This window comes from Cryptomeria japonica, chromosome 8, assembly GCF_030272615.1.
Source record: "Cryptomeria japonica chromosome 8, Sugi_1.0, whole genome shotgun sequence".
Lineage (NCBI taxonomy): Eukaryota > Viridiplantae > Streptophyta > Pinopsida > Cupressales > Cupressaceae > Cryptomeria > Cryptomeria japonica.
Genome location: NC_081412.1, coordinates 739,379,487 through 739,397,256, shown reverse-complemented (window position 1 = coordinate 739,397,256; position 17,770 = coordinate 739,379,487). Strand labels below are relative to the sequence as shown.

Sequence of the window (17,770 nt, the reverse complement as noted above, 5' to 3'; positions counted from 1 at the left end):
TCCTTTAAAGGGTTTCCACGTAAATATCATGTGTTATTGTGTTTTTCTCATGTTCATAATTATTGATTTTGATTAAATGACATGATTGTGATTGAAAAAGTTTTAAATTGGTAAAAGTTACATTATACTGATTCAACCCCCTTGACCCCTGCTCAGTATAACTATTTGCTCATCATGGAGTATATTATTTCATCGTGGTTTTCCATGGTCAGGAGTTATATTATCACAATCTCTAGAGTTGGGTGCGAGCTTGTGTAACAATCACAGTCTCCTTTCTATTATTGCAACAACCCTGGTTATGGCGTGATGTGTATTTCCTGCATTGTAGAGGTTTCTCCTGTGAAACAACTGTTTTTATTCTTGAAGTGGGCTTTATTGTTCAAGTTGGAGCTTGGATAGTGACCTCAGTTCTGTATGGTGCGACCTGGTTTTTCCTGTGGCAAACTATTCATTATATGGTGTGACTTCATATCTGCTCTTTGGAAGATTTTGTATTTGGTGCCTTGTATTTTCCTTGCTACTAGCTATTGTTTTGGAGTGCTGGTAAATGCATAGCAATTTTCAATGCTAGCATTCAATCTGCCCATATCTTGAATCGACCTCTTGCGTATTTCATCAACCAAATAAAGGTCAGAGATTTTAATAGCAGCTGTGTTATTTATTGTGTGCTGTGATTCAGCTAAGTATCAAATTACTGGTTCTGTTATGATTTTCTATACAAGTTTTGTTATTTTATGCTTATCAATCAATACAAGACAGGGTAAATACTTAAGAAACACCAATTAATTTATATATACGTATATTTAAATCTGAAGCAAACATAAACAACGTAACTAAATCATTGAAAAATTAGAACTGAATGCATTCACCTGTGAAATTCAAGGAAGACATGGTGTGGGTCTTTACATGTGGCTTTTATTTTGTGAAGTAAGGCATTGCTCCATACTTTGATTGTCTTCTTCATCATGGCTCCTCTCCTTGCACCTCTAATTTATCTGTTGCATGTGTGTGCTTCATGCTCTTATTTGACATAGAGTCCTTGTAATATTATGAACTATCTTGTAAGGATTTGTGGAAGATGCTGAAGCAATGTGTTCACTTCTTTAGTCACTACTAAATTATACTTCTTTAGTCACTAGTAAATTATTTTAACTTGTTTCCTTTTGGTTTCTTTGAGGATATACTCTTGTACAAAATATAGCCCAAATCTTCTTAAGATCCTTTGTGCGATCAACCTTTATCATATGATGTGCTTATTTAGATTCCATTACTTACTTAGCTGGTCATCCCATTTATATAGACTTTTTCTAAGAGTTTACAGGTTGATGCTAACCCTTGCTTAAATCTGGCCCTACTTCTCAAAGGCAATGATGGCAATGTTTTGTAATGTCCCCTTTATTTGGACATTAGAAATTAATTAAATAATGAAAGTTCAAGTTGTTGAACTATAAAAAACTTAATGGCAACTTAATTTAATTATTTAATAAAGTATTAAAGTGACTTTAGTGGTGAGTTAAGTTAAAATTAAAATCATTTTAATATTGTTTCCTTGATTTCAATTTAAATAAAAGAAGGGGAAATCAACAAACAAGAAAGCAATATGAAGAGGCAGGTAGAAGGATAGCGAAGAGTCTTTCGACTAGGCTTAAAAAGGACAGAAGAGGTTTAATGGAGAGGGGATAGATTTGAGATTTGATGAATTGTCTGATGCTTTGTATTAGTTGAATCTCTGAGGAGGCAAACCTTCAGCAGATTGATAGAAGGGCTGGACGAAACCCTAGTTCTTCTTCTTGTAGGTGGATTCATGACGGAGTCTACATTGGAGCCAAATTTGTGATGTCTCCATCAGAGACTAATCTGTAAGGATCAAAGTTTGTATCAGAAATAAGATATTTACATAGATTTCTTGTATTTCAGTTATTATTTTCTGAGTTTATAAGATCGTGGCTTGAATATATGCATTTGAGATATATTTCCCTGTCTGAGTTTGTCACAATATTATAAGTAGGGTGATCCTTGTTTAAGTCCAGCAGGAGAAAATAAACGAAAATTTTAATATTGCGCCCATAATCTTTATTTACAATATCGCTGTAAGTTTTTGAAAGCCACTTTACATTCATTATCGTGGTGTTTTAATATTTGGGCTGAATAAAATTGGGCCTGATTCTTATGGTTTGCAACTGTCGTGGCTATTATGGGAATTATTTAAGGTATCGATTTTATTTGAAGGGACTTTGTAATGCTGGCCATGGCCCTTGATTAACATAACCAGTGTGCCTCTTGAGAATCGACAGAAAGAAGGAATTAATTATCAAAGAATTCTAAGGACGTGGCTTAAAAGACTGCTGTAGCTGTCGTGGAGCATTAGGTGTGTAGATGTTGGGAAAAAAGGTGAATTGGAAGTAGGAGGTGGCATCAATAAGGACAAAGAACAGTTCAAACTTGACGGAAGGAAGTATTTTGGATGTCTATGTTTGCATATGTGGCAAATCTGACAGAAGACCAAGTTTCCGAAGGTGACAAAAATCAGGGAAAAAAAGAGACAAAAGAAACGCAAAGGATTAAAAGAGAATCGCAGCTTTATTAAATCAGATAAGACAAGATCAGGATAAGACAAATATAAAAGGCAGGTCTCAAAAGAAGACAAAAAATTAGAGAGAAATCGTGGAGGTTAGGAATGATTTTTAAAAAGACAAATTTCCAGAAAGGACGAATTACAGTAAAGGACAAAGTCAGAAGAACACAAAAATTCAGAAGACCAAAAAATTCCTGAGTTGTAAAGAGGCTTATCCCTGTTTGGCTTTTTGTTTGATTTTGGGCAGAGTTCGAGAATCTTAATGTAGGAACAATTTTCAGGGTGCTGTCCTGTGTGGTGCTGTTGCACCTTTAAATTTACAAAGGCAGCCACTGAGTATTGATATTAATCTGTGAAAGTCAATCCTTAATCTGCTGCTAATAAGCTTGCTGTTGCTGGAAGTTCTGAGTGTATTTCAGACCCGTGGTTGGTGACTTTCAGACATTTGGAGTGAAGAGGAATTGCTCTGAGCATTCTTGGAGTGTTGTGCTTGATATGTGAAGGCTTAATGACCTAATTGCTTCTCTTGTGACCTAGCAAACGAACCTTGGAAGACTGATTCAGAAAGCTGAAGATCCTCTTACTTTCCAGAACTGCTGCATCAGGTCTGAATGATTGTAATAAATTGTTTTCCTCACGTATTCATTACATTGTTCATTGTTGTGTAATCTTTTACAAGTATCAATGAAGAATGTGAATACATTCTTCCTAAAGTTTGTGATCAGCATTTTATATGAGCAATTGAGTCAAAAAACCGAAATCTGAAAATGCTTCTGTAGCAAACCATATTTTCAATGTTGATGATACAGCAGTGTTCAATCTTGTTTCATGTTGAATGTCCTTAAGTTGTTTGGAGTTCTGTCATGTCCCCTCCCTGATCGTCATATATACATATCAATTATTATTAATAATTAATATAATAATTAATAACAAATGATTATTCGAAATTTATTTATTTATTAAATATTATTATTGAATTAATATTTATTACTAATAATATTCTTGGAATATTCAAATAAAAATAAATTAATATTATTAACATAATTTATATGCTAGCTTATCGGGTTCACCCCTAGACACCCCTAGTTCGGGTCCGGTATGGTCCGGGTCCCTTGTTCGGGTCCGGTCCGGCCTTGGTTCGACCAGGGTTCGAATTTCCTAGAGGGGGTTCGACCTGGTTCGAACCCGGGTGGACCGAGATCGAACCAAGTCAAACCTGGGCGGATCCAGGTCGAACCCGAACGGCTGGGTGGCCCAAAACACACTTTTTTATGCAAAATTTTAATTTTTTTGAAATCCGCCATGTAAAAAGTCAATTTTATACCCTAAAAGTGACTTCTAAAACATAATCTTGTCTCATTTCTCCTCATTTGTGTTGCAAACAAAAGTTTTTTGACAGCAGGTTGAAGAAAGGGTGAACAAAGATTGGCTTCCATAATCAAATAGGAGTTGAAGACTGATTTTTGAAGCTTCAACAAGTGCTGCAACATCATTTCCATACATTTGCAAGCTCCCATTGCCTACAAGAGGTAGATTTTTTAACATTTTTTCCAACTATTTTTGTTTCACAAATTTTCAAACATGAAACATTAATTGTTTTTCATTATTTTGTTTTTTGTTTTTGAATATGTTTATGTTATTCCTTTCCATAGGAACTAGAATGGCATCTACCTCTTCCTCCGTTGGTAATGAACAAACAATTACAAAACAAAGAAATGATCTGAATTCTCCCTTATGGAAGTATGTTGACATTTTAAACCCACTTCCAGGAGGTGGGGGATTCCGTTGGAGATCCTAAGGATGTGGTATTGAAGGTAATAGGTCATATTATCGGGTAGTAGGCCATTTTTGTGGATTAAAAGGAAGAGGCATCAAAAAATGCCCTGGAAAAGATGGTAAACCTACACCAGATGAGACAGTGATGAAATATTTTAACTAGCATGAGGAGGTAGAAGAAAGAGAAGCCCGTAGATTGACTCAAACCGCAACAAAGAAAACAAGGGGAATTCAAGCCCCATCTCATCCCGATTTTGTAGTACAAGACCACCCCTTCTTTTCCACAAATGAACCTGTAAATGAACCACCCTTGACATGCAAAAGAACAAAGGGGCCTTTAGAAACCGCATTTCAAAATGAGAGCAGAGACATTGCTGACCAAGATATAGAAAGGTGCATTTGTGCAAATGGGCTGGCTTTCAATGTAGTTCGCTCCCCATATTGGAAGCAAATGATAAAAAATGTTAATGAAGCTCCAAGAGGGTATAAGGGCCCAGGTTATGAGAAGGTATGTGGAACATTATTGGACAAAGAGGTGAAGAGGCTTGAAGATGCATTGAAACCCATAAGGGATTCATGGGCAGAGACAAGTGTAACAATTGTTTCAGATGGGTGGAAAGATTCTAAAATTCGTCCCTTGGTCAATGTCATAGCGGTGTCCCTTAAAGGGGCAATGTTTTTGAAAGCTGTGGATTGTGAGGGCCAAGTAAAAGATGGCCAATTTATTGCAGAAATTCTCATCTCCGCCATTGAGTCAGTGGGACCCCGCAATGTTGTCCAAGTCATAACGGACAATGCAAGAAATTGTAGAGCTGCTGGTTTGTTGGTTGAGGAACGCTATAATCACATCTTTTGGACACCTTGTGCGGTCCATTCACTTAATCTTATGCTACAAAGGATTGGGACTAAAATAAAATGGATCAAAGATGTGTATGCAGAGGCTGAGGACATCCAGATGTTCATCACAAACCTCCACGTCTCAAGGGATTTTTAGATCCTTTTCGAATTTGGAGCTATTGAAAATAAGTGAAATAGAAATTTAATTTTACATTTTTCTGATTTTTTTAATTTCAATGTTCATAATATCATTGTGTAAGCTATGTTGTGTATTATTCTTCAAAGTTTGGCTTTATTTTTTAATCATTTTGGCATTAATTTGTGTTATAGGTTGTCAAGACCCATTTTGCATCAAACACAATCATCTTAAGACGACTTGTGAAAGTTAGAGTGGCACTATGCAATATGGTGATCAACAACAATTGGACTGTATGGAAGCAAAGTAGCAGTGAGAGGGCAGAAAAAATTAGGGAGAGAATATTGAATGAGGAATGGTGGGATCTTGTTACATATCTCCTAAGTATCACTGAGCCCATTATGAGTATGGTTCGCTATACCGACATGGATAGGCCTTGCATTGGTGAGATTTATGATGGCATTGACTCAATGCTTGAAAAAATAAAGTTCACTATAAATGCAAAAGAGAATGACCTCGAGGAGCAATTTTTCAAAGAAGTGAAAGCAATTATTGTAGAAAGGTGGAATAAGATGACCACTCCTTTGCATCTTCTTGTCTATGCATTGACACCAAAGTACTATAGCAATCAGTTTCTTGATAAACCAGGAAGGATTCTACCATGGAGAGATCTAGAAGTATCTGATGGGTACAAGGCAACATTTCTTAGACTATATCCTGATGATGATTTGCGAGATATTGTTACAAATGAGTTCATAGAATTCGCAAATGGGAATGTTCTAAGTGTTGAGGCACTTCGTCATAGATCCAAGAAGGATGCTCATAGTTGGTGGTACTTCCAACACCTACAACCCCTCACTGTAAATTTTTTATCACAATAAAGTTTAATTAATTAAAATTATCACAAAATTATTTATAGTTTACTTTGTCTTCATAGGTTACTAGTAATTTTTAATTTTAATTTTATTAATGTATAACTTTAATTGTTTACTTTGTCTTCATAGGTTGCTAGTTCATCTGCTTCAAAAAGAAATTGGACCACGTACTCTTTCATCCAGTCAGTAAAGCGCAATAGGTTGCTATCAAAAAGAGCGTAGAATTTAGTATATGTGCATTCCAACATACGTCTTCTTTTACACAAACAACGTGACTACACACAAGGGGAAACGAAGATATGGAATATAGAGCTAGAGCATATTGATTTGGATGCTCCTGCTTCTCAGCTTCTTGCATCGACACTTGATGACTTGGAGGGCGAGCAAACTTATAGTGCAAGTGCAAGTGGCGTTGGCTCATCTAATGTCAATGTCAATGATGAGGAGGAGGAGGAGGAGGAGGATGAATTAGCTGATCCATTTGATGATTAAACTTTATATTGTTGAAAGTTGAAACAATGATACTTGAATATTTTGTCAGTTTGATATTAAACTTGATGTATATGGTGCTATTATGGTATGATCATGATGCTATGATTACAAGTTTATGTTTGTTATGTTGTTTATATGATGCTATGTGACATGCTAATCTTAATTCATGCTTACGGGCTGCACAAATATTAACATATATATATATATATATAGTTAGTACAAAAACATGTAAATTTTATATATATATATATATAAAATTTACATGTTTTTGTACTAACGAACCCAAACGAAACCCAAATCCCTTTTCAAAATTTTGCCGTACCGGCGTACTGGTTCTTCGAACCTGAACCCGAACCGGCAAGCTAGTTTATATGTTATAAATAATAAACATAATTTACATATAATACCTTACACATATACGTTGGCGATTGAAAACAAGTAATTGTCAAGCAAAAGACATGCTAACAACAACAATTGGTGCGATGCTACTTGGACCCAATGATAATTATTGGAAACAATTAAAAGTGGCTAATTGAATATGAAAAACATTCAACAATAAATTGAATATTATTGAATTCCACATAGGTGAGTTTAGTAATTAAAGCTTTATTAATTGTAAAATATTATTTACGTTTTGAGGATGGTCGACTATCGCCAGACAAAGATGGTGATTAGAAGGAAGCTATCATTGCCGACTCCATAAAGGTGACAGAGACAAATACATAGCCACATAAACGGGAGGGAGGATGATTTGCATTCATTGCCAAGGAGGAACGATGATTTGCATTAGCTTAACTAATTAACTAGTTAGAAGCAAAGGCACGATATCAAACAATGGGTGCAAGAGATGTGAGGAGACACGACTCTCCCATCAAATCTCTTTGCCGGATATTTAAGGGAATAGGTCGACTCAGGACATATATCTATATATCATACCGTCTTAATTTGAGGTAGGCCAAACATCTAGAGACTTGTGATCAGGTGATAAGGCACCATGTGGACAAATAGAAACCACCGATCAGAACAGATCAGAATTGTATTAAGGTACAGGCGGTAGCATCCTTGACCTTGATAGTATGCATGGGGATGTATTATCACTATAGGAAGTTCGATAGTGCTTCTATGCAGAATTTAATATTAATAAAAATATTAATATAGAGTGCATTATGTATTTAAAAAGGATACTAAGTATAATGATAGTGGCAGACCAGATCTGACATGTGTCGACATGTGTCAGATCTGTCTGCCATGACCAGGCACCAAACATATTACTAACAAGTAATGTTTAGTTAGTAGTATTAGTAATTTATATAATAGGATATTAGCTAATACACAAATAATTGGTAATATATTACTTAATTTACGTATTTATTTACGTATACATATACTTAAATCAGAGTAAGAAATAATATAACGATTGTAAATATAGTTGTTGATAATAATATAATACCTTTAGAAATTAGTAATAATTCAAATAAATAGTAATTAATAAACACGTAATGATCTATAAATGAATCAGAATAAGATTAACTATTTAGTATGGTAAGATAGCAAGTACTTGATGGACTATAGAAAGATAGAACATTCCAGATTTGATTCATGTTAAGGTAGACTTGACTCTTAATCAAGTTAGTTTAAGCCATAAGTAATTTGAAATAGATTAATTATGGTTAAAATAGACCAAACCCTGGTAGGGGACATTACAAGTTCTCTTTAATGGTGCATTAATCCTTAAATTAATCAACCTACCAAACTGACACATTGACATTCAAACTAGCAAATCATTTCACAAAAAAATGGTATCAACTAGGGTGGCCTATTACATGTTACTCCATCTAATAAGACTAACTCTTGCACATATGAACATAAACACAATGCACACCAAATTAACAAATATGTTGCTTTATTCATATAAAGTTCATTGGATAGAAATAGACTAGGGATGATCAGCCAAGGATCAAATGTGTCCCTTTCTTTGAGAGATCAACTTAAAAAGGATAAGCCAATGGTTGTTAGTAAAGACGATTCCATTGGAACTGTTTAGAATTAATCAAAACAACTAATGAAAGCTAGCAAGTACTAACAAAATAGTCGTCTTCTAACAAAGCATTACAATTTTGTCTTGTGAGAGATCAACTTAAAAAGGAGAAGCTAGTGGTTGTCAGTAAAGACAGTTGTGTTATGTTTATTGCTATTTTCGATAAATTAAATACACAGAGCAATAATAAAGATTACAATGCATACTAGATACAGGAGTAAAATAAATCTTTATTTGCACATGAATTATTACAGAGAACCCAGAGATGGTCATCCAAGGATTACAATTGATCCCACTACATCGTATTACCTTCCTTTACGATACACAATATATTTAAAGAACCCGACGGTTGCCAAGAGGAACAAAACTATGAACCAACTGATGCTTTTAAATACTTGAGAATGGAAATCAACTTAATATGAACAGTTAATACATTGTAGGATAACCAATATTATTGAACACAACAATAGACATTGTACATTGACTACATCCCCCCCCAAAAATAATTTGTCTTCCAAACGACAAGTAAACATCAAGTAATTTTTGGAAAGACTAATGACAAGAGTGTAGACAATGACATGTATTGTGCAAACTCAAAGTTATAGTGTACATGAAAAATCAAATGGGGGTTTGGGGGCAACACCCCCATTGGTAGTGCACCCAATGGGGTTGAGGGACAACCCTCGCCGCCAAGCCCAAGTTAAGATGTTTAGAACCACACACATCATCATGGCGTAGATCATTTTCGTGACTTCTTAAGATGCCATAAACAATGTTTATGAAGCTAGAAAATAGTGATTTCATATCAAAATTATGATCAAGTCATACTCTCCACTTCAAAATTGATGGTCGTACTTTGTTGTGGGATGCCACCCGTACACTATGCTCATCGGACAAAAGCCATACAAAGGGAACTAATGGTTGTATGATGAAAAAGTGATGTAGAATGCCCCCTAGTAGAGTCTATTCGTAGCTAGTTGAGGGTCATACCAAACGTTTTCTGCAATGCTGTACAATATGTTTCAGAAAGGGGCCATATGGCGGGTTTGTGAAGGGAACATATGATGTGAATTTGGGTACTGTATAGTAGAGGTCTTTACTTGTACTATTGATTGCGTAGGCGGTACAAGATTGAAGTGTGTTGCCATACGAAAACAGGGCCTTCAAAACGACTATATGATGTCAACTAGGAAATCATATATGCTATGATGAGTCGGCTATACACATAATTGTTGTACGATGATGGGTTGTACACTCGAAAAAACCTGTACACTGCTACGAGGCTGGGCGAGGCAGAGTGAAGCAGGTCGTACGGGGTAGGATGGAGCACATTGTATGGTTTGGAGTGACTGTCCTATGGTTTGGGAAACAGTTTGTGCAAATAGGTGTTTTACCTTGTCTTTATGAAGCCACCATATGATTTGCCCAAAACAATGCCATACTTACCAGGGAATTGTCGTATTGCTTCATCATAAAGATGTTGCGGCCATATGGTGAAAAGAAATTGTTGTACTAGGAAGATTTGTTGGTACCGTATGTGTTGTATGCTTGTTTGTACAGAATGCGAATATTTGTTGTACTTCACCAAGATGCGGTATGGTTTTGGAAGTATCTAGTCCTACTAGTCTTAAGGGTCGTACACTATTGTAATAAGGCTATATGAAGTGTAATAGAGTAGTCTGTACGTTGGCACCAAATTTTTTCACTCATGGACTCCCCTTTAAATTTTTTAATTTTTTTAGATTGCATTTTTTTTCCTTTCCATTTTCCATCGCTCCTAATTCCCTCTTTCTTTTCCTATGAATTTTCAGCGAAGTTGATTTGCGTTGACAATTATTTGTATACTCAACATTACATATTTTGCTCTTCATACTGTTAGATGTATTGCCCCTAATTATACATGTTTTCATCAATTGCTCTTCACTAAGAGTTGTAGCTTCAAGAAAATTACATGTTGACAAAAATACCTCATAGTCCTCCAATTGCTAGTGAAATAGGCCACGAAGAGAATTTGTTTCATCCTTTGAGCATGAGTCTGACTCCAAAATCCCTTTGTCGTTCAGTTCCCATCTGACCTTGACTCTTTGTCCATTCTTCTCTAGATTTTGAATTTGACGAATTTGAATCCTATTGATGGCTTGGTTCTTTAAATCAATTACATTCTTCCGACCCTTGTTCTCAATGGAGATTGCATTCTTTTTCCAATTGTGATCAGCTCTGGCTGCTACCTGCTATCCTCTCTTGAGCAATCATCGTACGCTTTTAGCTGGAATAGGATGTGCACAAAATTTAGGAAAAACTATTGGCTCCGAATTTACCTTTTCTATCATCAAAATCCCCAACGGCTTGATTCCATGCTAGTTGGCACCTACCAAGTGAGGGTTGGTTTCTTGAGGCACTTCCAGGTGTCTTCTGGTAGTACGTTACTCTCGAGCCTCCATCAACGATGGGATTTGTGAGGTTCTTCGCCACAATTTCCATTTGAATGAGAGCCATCTGATTCGCCATTTTCACTGTCAGCAACATTGTGCCAATGACTTGTTCCTCATCAGGTGGTAGCTCTAGTATCATGTCTCTACTTGGGTCTTCTTGTTGTTGACTTTGGTCGTAACTGATTGTGGTGGTAATTGCTACTCTAAGTTGGGACATGGTTTGAAGAAGGTTTGTACTGTGTCCTTCTCCAACTTTGACTGCAATAACGTATATGCAGTTTCGTTGGAGATTCTTCGCTTCGTCGCCATCACTTGTTCTACTTTCCCTTTGGCTTCTTGAAGTCGTTCATTCTCTATGCGAGGGTTTGGGTATACTGCTGTCTTGTTTGTGCTTTCGTGATTCCTCCACGTCTAATATATTTATACCCTTTTTCTTCGGGCAATTGGTGCCTTCTTGGTCACTCGGTCCACACTTTTGCACAATAATTATTTGTTGTCTTTCTTATTTTGACAGTCTCTTGCAAAGTGTCCGCATTCGCTACATTGTCAGCACTGTATGATAGGACGTCCTTTGGAGTCATAGTTTATTTGATTATGCCCTTCTTGTTGATTTCGATAATCGCCTGGCGATGCATTATGTGGCTTCGATGGAGTGGACTCTCCCTGTGTGAAGAGTACTTGCATACTTCTAGTCTTCAAATTGTATGGGTGCTCCTTCATTAAATGACCCATCACTTGGGAAATCTCACAAAACATCTTTGTAGGACAATTATGTTTCGTTTGGCCCTCAATTTTGCACTCAGTACACCATAGTTCATTAGTTTATTTATTGGTTCCTTTCTTTGCCTTCAATTCTTTCATCATTCTCATTATATCCCGCCTTAAGGCGTGGACTCTTTTCGATTCATCATTGCTGCTATCTTCAATGCTCTCATCATTGTTTGCCCCCCTCTTCCCTTGGGAGGTTGTTTATTTTCAATTTGAATGTTCGTTGCTCGATTATAAGGATTAGCATACGATGATGGAGGTACCACCATTTTTTTTCTTAGCGAAGGGATCAATCCCTCAATGAACTTACGCTTCTTTAGTCCGTCATCTAGTTGGTTCTCCAATTTGACCAACAATTCCTCGGGCCTACGGTTGTAATTTACTAAATTATCATGTTTCCCTTGTTTGTAGTATATTTTGGCGACAATCTCATTGTTGTCTCGTAGCAATTTAAACTCGACCTCAAATGCCTTCTGTAGCGCCCCTCTTGACCACCTTGTGGCCTCTTCCCACTTTTATTGGGATCTAAGGGCATGAATTGCTCAAATTTGACCTGATTTCTTTTAAGGCAATGGTGCCAAATGTTTACTTCTATATCTGATAAACTAAATACATGAAGTGATAATAAAGATTACAATGCATACCGGATATAGGGATTAAAATATATCTTTATTTCCACATGGAATTATTACAGAGAATAAGACTAGAGATAGTCGACTAAGGATTACAGTTGATCCAAAACTACATCATACTACCTTCCTTGGTGATACACTATATATTTAAAGGACTTGATGGTTGCCAAGAGGAACACAACTGTCAACCAACCGACGCTTATAACTACCCAAGCATTATGAACAACTTAATATGAACAACTAATACATTGTCAGATAATCAATATTATTGAACATAACAATAGACATTGTATGCTGACAACATGTTGGAACTGTACAACTAATCAAAACAACTAATGAAATCTGACAAGTACTAATGGAATAGTTGGCTTCTAACAAAGCTACAATTGCATTTATTCTAATTACAACTTTTTTTAATGACTATCTGGGAAATAATTTATACTGCTGTAGTCCAGTACCTAGGACATTGAAGACATTAAGAATACATCAATCAGCTGGCTGTGTTTATATATATGTATAGTTGTGTCTCATTGCAACCAAAATGGATGGGGAAAAGAAGCACTACCTTAGTAGAGATATATTTTAGCACAACAATATGTACAGATGGTGTAACTACTTAAATGTCAAGCTGAAACAAAGATAATTCAGGTGATTTAGAGATTGAAATCTGAAACCAATGAAGTGTATTTGTCAACAAGCAATGGAGGGTGGAGGTTGGTCTACAAAGAAGCTTCAGCAATCATAAAAGAAACATCGTTACATGAAATTGAAGAATTGAATTCAAGGCTATTAATTTGGAGAGTGAATGACAGCAAAGAAACAAGGAGGTCGAATGGAAATAATGGAAACTTAAGTGTGAAAAGAAGAATACAAAGTTGGACAATGAAGTTCCAAAGTGTAAGCTAAACACAAATTATGCAACTCGATTATTAGCAAAGAAATATAGAAGGAATGAGTAGCTGACTGGGGAGTGTGAGCAGTTGGAGGACAGTTTTTGTGGTTCTCATTGGTAGTTTAGAGTTTAGACTGTTCATCTGCAATGATCAGCTGTAATTTCCAATTGATAGATACAATTAGTTTTGCTTGAATTTAAAATGTAAGAAATTCATTAGTCTTACCTTTGGTGCCTATTGCTATAAAGTATTCTGTTTATGTTCATTACATTCTATATGGATTAAAGGTGTCTAATGGTTTCAAAGGTTGCTGCTTTTTTGAACATTTTTAGATATTTATCTGGCGTTTATCAAACAACTGCCCTTTCTCTCTGTAGTTATATTTTCTGGATTCAAAAGTAGATATACTTGTTAGTGATTTTGATTCTTGAAGGTTAGTTGAGAGGCAACAAGGCAAGCCCGCCCTCGTTAGAGTTCTTTAGGAGACATTTTTTATTGAAATCAATTTTCAAAAGAATGTCTACTTTCCTCGTCTTCTTGAGAACCAACTCCTCACTTCAACCAATTGGAAGTATATATTACATTTTCTTTTCTATTGCTGCAATAGTTTTATGTTTCCTGACAGTCTTATGGTAAACATTCATGCAGATTACAATTGAAAAGTCTGTTCTGGAACAAGCTTACAGCAAATATGAGTTGCAAGGTGAATATGTTTTACCTGGAACAAGAGATCGTTTTCCTGGTGAGAGGGATAAGGGAGAGAGCCTCTTAAAGAGGGCAACGGCTGGACAGCTTGGAGATTTTATTGCTTCTATGGGAAGGTGGAGATTGAGATTAGAAGTTCCTGTTGCTGAAGTTGCTGAAATGCTGCCATTTGCTCGCCTGCTTTCAAGAAGTATTGATCCTGCAGTTCTCTCAAGATCAAAGGTAAGCATTTATAATTATTTTATAGTTTTGGCTTGTCTTACATTGTAAGCAATTGGTTTGTTTTTGTGCCATTTTATGCCAAGTATAGTTATAAGCTTCTAGGTTTTAGGAATGTTGTCTTTTTACTTGTTATTTTAGTTTATTGGATCATTGAATTCTTATATTTGGTTTTAGATATCTTTTGTACTATAACTGTTTTGATTTGGTTTTGTTAAAAAAATTATGTCAAGACGAACTATTGAATGTTAAACCAGAAGCTGAGTTATTGGTCCTGGTATTGGCTTGGTTTGGTTAGGGGTTTAGTTAGCTGGTTTGGTCAATTTTTTTTTTTTTTTTTTTTTTTGGGGGGGGGGGGGCGCGCGCGCGTTGGGTTCATTTTGGGTTTGTAGAGTGAAGAGAGCAAAAATGATCTTTGTATTGGGTGAAACGATGCTTTTAGGGGTGTCTTAGGGTTTTTGGATGCAAAAAAATAGTTAAAAAATGTTTTTTTGTTACTCTAAGCGACTTTGGGTATTACCCTAGGGATGCCTAGATACACACTCCAGGTGCACCCTAGTGTACCCCTAGCCAAACTCGTACCCGTATTAGAATATTTAATTCTACGTTAGTCACCTATTTTTAGTTCCTTGGTTAATGGTCATTTACTTTTTTTTATGTAATTAGCTTTGAAGCTTAATTTAGCGTTTAGCTCTGTAGTCTTTTACTTTAATGTTATGTTCTAATTATAGAACATCGTCTTGTAACCTCTATATATATGTGTGTATATCGTTCAATGTAATTATCTGATTATTGAATCATTCATTCAATTTATTTTTCATGGTATCAGAGCATGGAAATTAAAAATTTCGAAAGTTCTTGTTATTAAAATTTTTCAAAGTTTTTATTGAAGAGATTTTTTTTAAAAAAAAGAGTAGGTTCTTTTTCTCTCCCTGGGCGGTTTTTTTTTTTTTGTTGTAGGTTGAAAATTTTCCTAGGGTTTCTGAAATTTTTGATTAGGGTTCAAGTCAAAATTTTATTTTGGTTGTAGATTCTTGGTGGGTTTTCCAAGACCTCAACTGGGTCGTCGTCAGATTTTTCTGTGTGCATTGTTTTCCGTACCTCAATTTTTGAGCCATCAGATCTGCATTTTGTTTTCAAATTCTTGGTGGGTTTTTTCGAGAGCTTTTTTGGGTTGGTCTTAGATTTTTCTGGGTGCCTCGTTTTCCATGCCTCAAATTTTGTGCCAGCGAAGTTGCCTTGGAATTTAAAAACGGTTCGCAATTTCTGCTAATTTTGTGGACATCGGGAATTTTGCTGTCCTTTAGGCACCATTTATGCTGCTTTAAGTTTGCTGAAAATTTTAATTTCTGGGTTTCTTCCAAACCTTGAAATTCGTGCCTTGGAATTCTCCTAAAGGGTTCAAGTTTTTTCAGCAGCTGCTCCTATTCTGATTTAAAAACAAAATCAGATTCTTCTGTCTCTTGCTTTTACTCAGTTGACCTCGATCAACCTCGATTTTCATGATGGCATCATTAACCAACGTCATGTTGGTGTTGGTTGTAAAATGGGCGTTGTACTACTTGTTAAGCTACGTTGGTTAAGTATGATAGTGTCGTCAAGGGTAGTTGTCCGTTGCACGACGGTTCCCCACAGGTGGTAATCGCAACCCTCGACCGTGTCTTTATATATGCTCTTGTACTTGTTGTTGGATACACTAATGCAGAGAATGATTATTGTACTAGACATTTGGCATTAATGAAAGCATTGCTCTGAGTTTCTAGTTGCTATTCTATCCTATGGTTATCATCTGACTATTGATATGCAATATTAATAACACACCCCATGGGGTAAACATCTGGCGCAGTTGCCTAGACATACTTGGGAAAGGAAGGAGCGGATGGCGTATGGACGCGATGGTCCTACCTGTTGGTGAGATTAACCCAGAGGCCGACGACTAACAAACGAAGCTCTACGATGGAGAAGACACTGCAACGAGGGAATTCTCAATCTTGCTTCAAGCGGCCATCGAGACCTACGTCCGAAGAGAGCCCATGGAGGCTGAAGTCCCACCAAGTGCCGTGTGGACCGCATTGGAAGTTAGCCCCGTAGTGAATTTGTTGATGAACCACCTCCCCTGGTTGCTTGCACATGCATCACTGGCACAACGAACCCGCCTGGAGGAGATTGCTCGTGAGGAGCGACGCCAACAGGTCCTCTGATAGTACGAAGAAAACAATCATCACTGGGAAGCGGAGTGTGATGGCAAGAGGGGAAGGGGAAATTCAACCCTGAAGCTCCAGGAGGAATAAAGAACATTCTATACTATAATAATGGTGTTGTACTATTGACATAAATGTACAGGATGAGTTAATAAAGAAGTGTTCTATTTTTTTATGTGGTGTTGCTATTTATGAAGATGTATGGGAATTAATAATGCCCAACTTATTAAATAAGGATAGAGAGAAGAAGGCACAAAGTGAGGAGTGGGAGGCCGCATAGAGAGCCCTGATTTTGGAACAACAAATAGAACGTAGACGAAGGCTAAGGCAACTTGCCGAAGGACGACCTACCGAAGGGTTGCCCAAAGGGAACCAAGGAGGTGTCACGGAGGGTGCAGGAGCAGAAGCCGAAGGAGATTTCTACATGTCGCCAAAACACCGTAGGGTGAGAAGCTACAAAGAATTTTGGAGGAAACAAGGCTACAAAGAAATCTGGACGAAGAGACTCGGGATTAGTTCAGGAATTTATCCCTTACACCGTGCACGGAGGACCATCAAAGGGAGCGAACAAACGACGAGGGTGAGAACAGAGGGGAGGGCAATCGTACGACCGTAGGTGGGGAGGAGACACAGGAACACAGCAAGTAGGACCCCCTCTTGGGACCCATCACACTAAGCATGCGGGTACAAACCACCATACCCCTAGTCACTCAAACAGCACACACCACCGACGTGGGTGGGAGTGGTGCAGGTGCACGACAGGCGACACGACCCTCATCAATGGCCAGTAAACAGAAGCTGTCGAAGTTCAACAGCAACGGGAAGGAAGATCCCGTTCGCCATTGCCGCACTTGCGAAACCATATGGTTAGCGAATGGTGTTACCAACCAGGATGAATGGGTAACACAATTTCTAGCAACCTTAAGGGGAGTGGCCATCGACAAGTACTCCGATACAGATAAGGCCAAAGTCGGCACATGGCCCAACTTGAAGGAGTTCGAGATAGAGTTCCGCCTCCTCAGAGACGACAATGAAATAGTAGCCAAAATCTATGGCACAAAGCAAAACAAGAACGAGAAGGTCCGAGCCTATAGTCGGCAGCTCAAGGAACTGTTGGGGAAAATGGAGAGTCAACCAGCGGATGGGTTGAAAAAAAGATGTTTCGTGGAAGGACTGAAACACTCCCTCTGG

At 37.1% G+C, this 17,770-nt stretch overlaps 1 protein-coding gene across 2 annotated transcripts in view; it reads left to right on the top strand.

Annotated features, from left to right (window-relative positions):
• Window positions 1–17,770, top strand: part of LOC131061447 (protein SUBSTANDARD STARCH GRAIN 4, chloroplastic) — a 277,450-nt gene that overhangs the window by 182,412 nt on the left and 77,268 nt on the right. The window contains exon 15 of one of the 2 annotated variants that reach the window (XM_057995140.2): window positions 14,103–14,381. The exons of the other annotated variant lie outside the window; for it this stretch is intronic. Within the exon in view, the coding sequence (XP_057851123.2) occupies window positions 14,103–14,381 (279 nt within the window). The remainder of the gene's footprint in view (window positions 1–14,102; window positions 14,382–17,770) is intronic. 2 annotated transcript variants of the gene reach the window in all.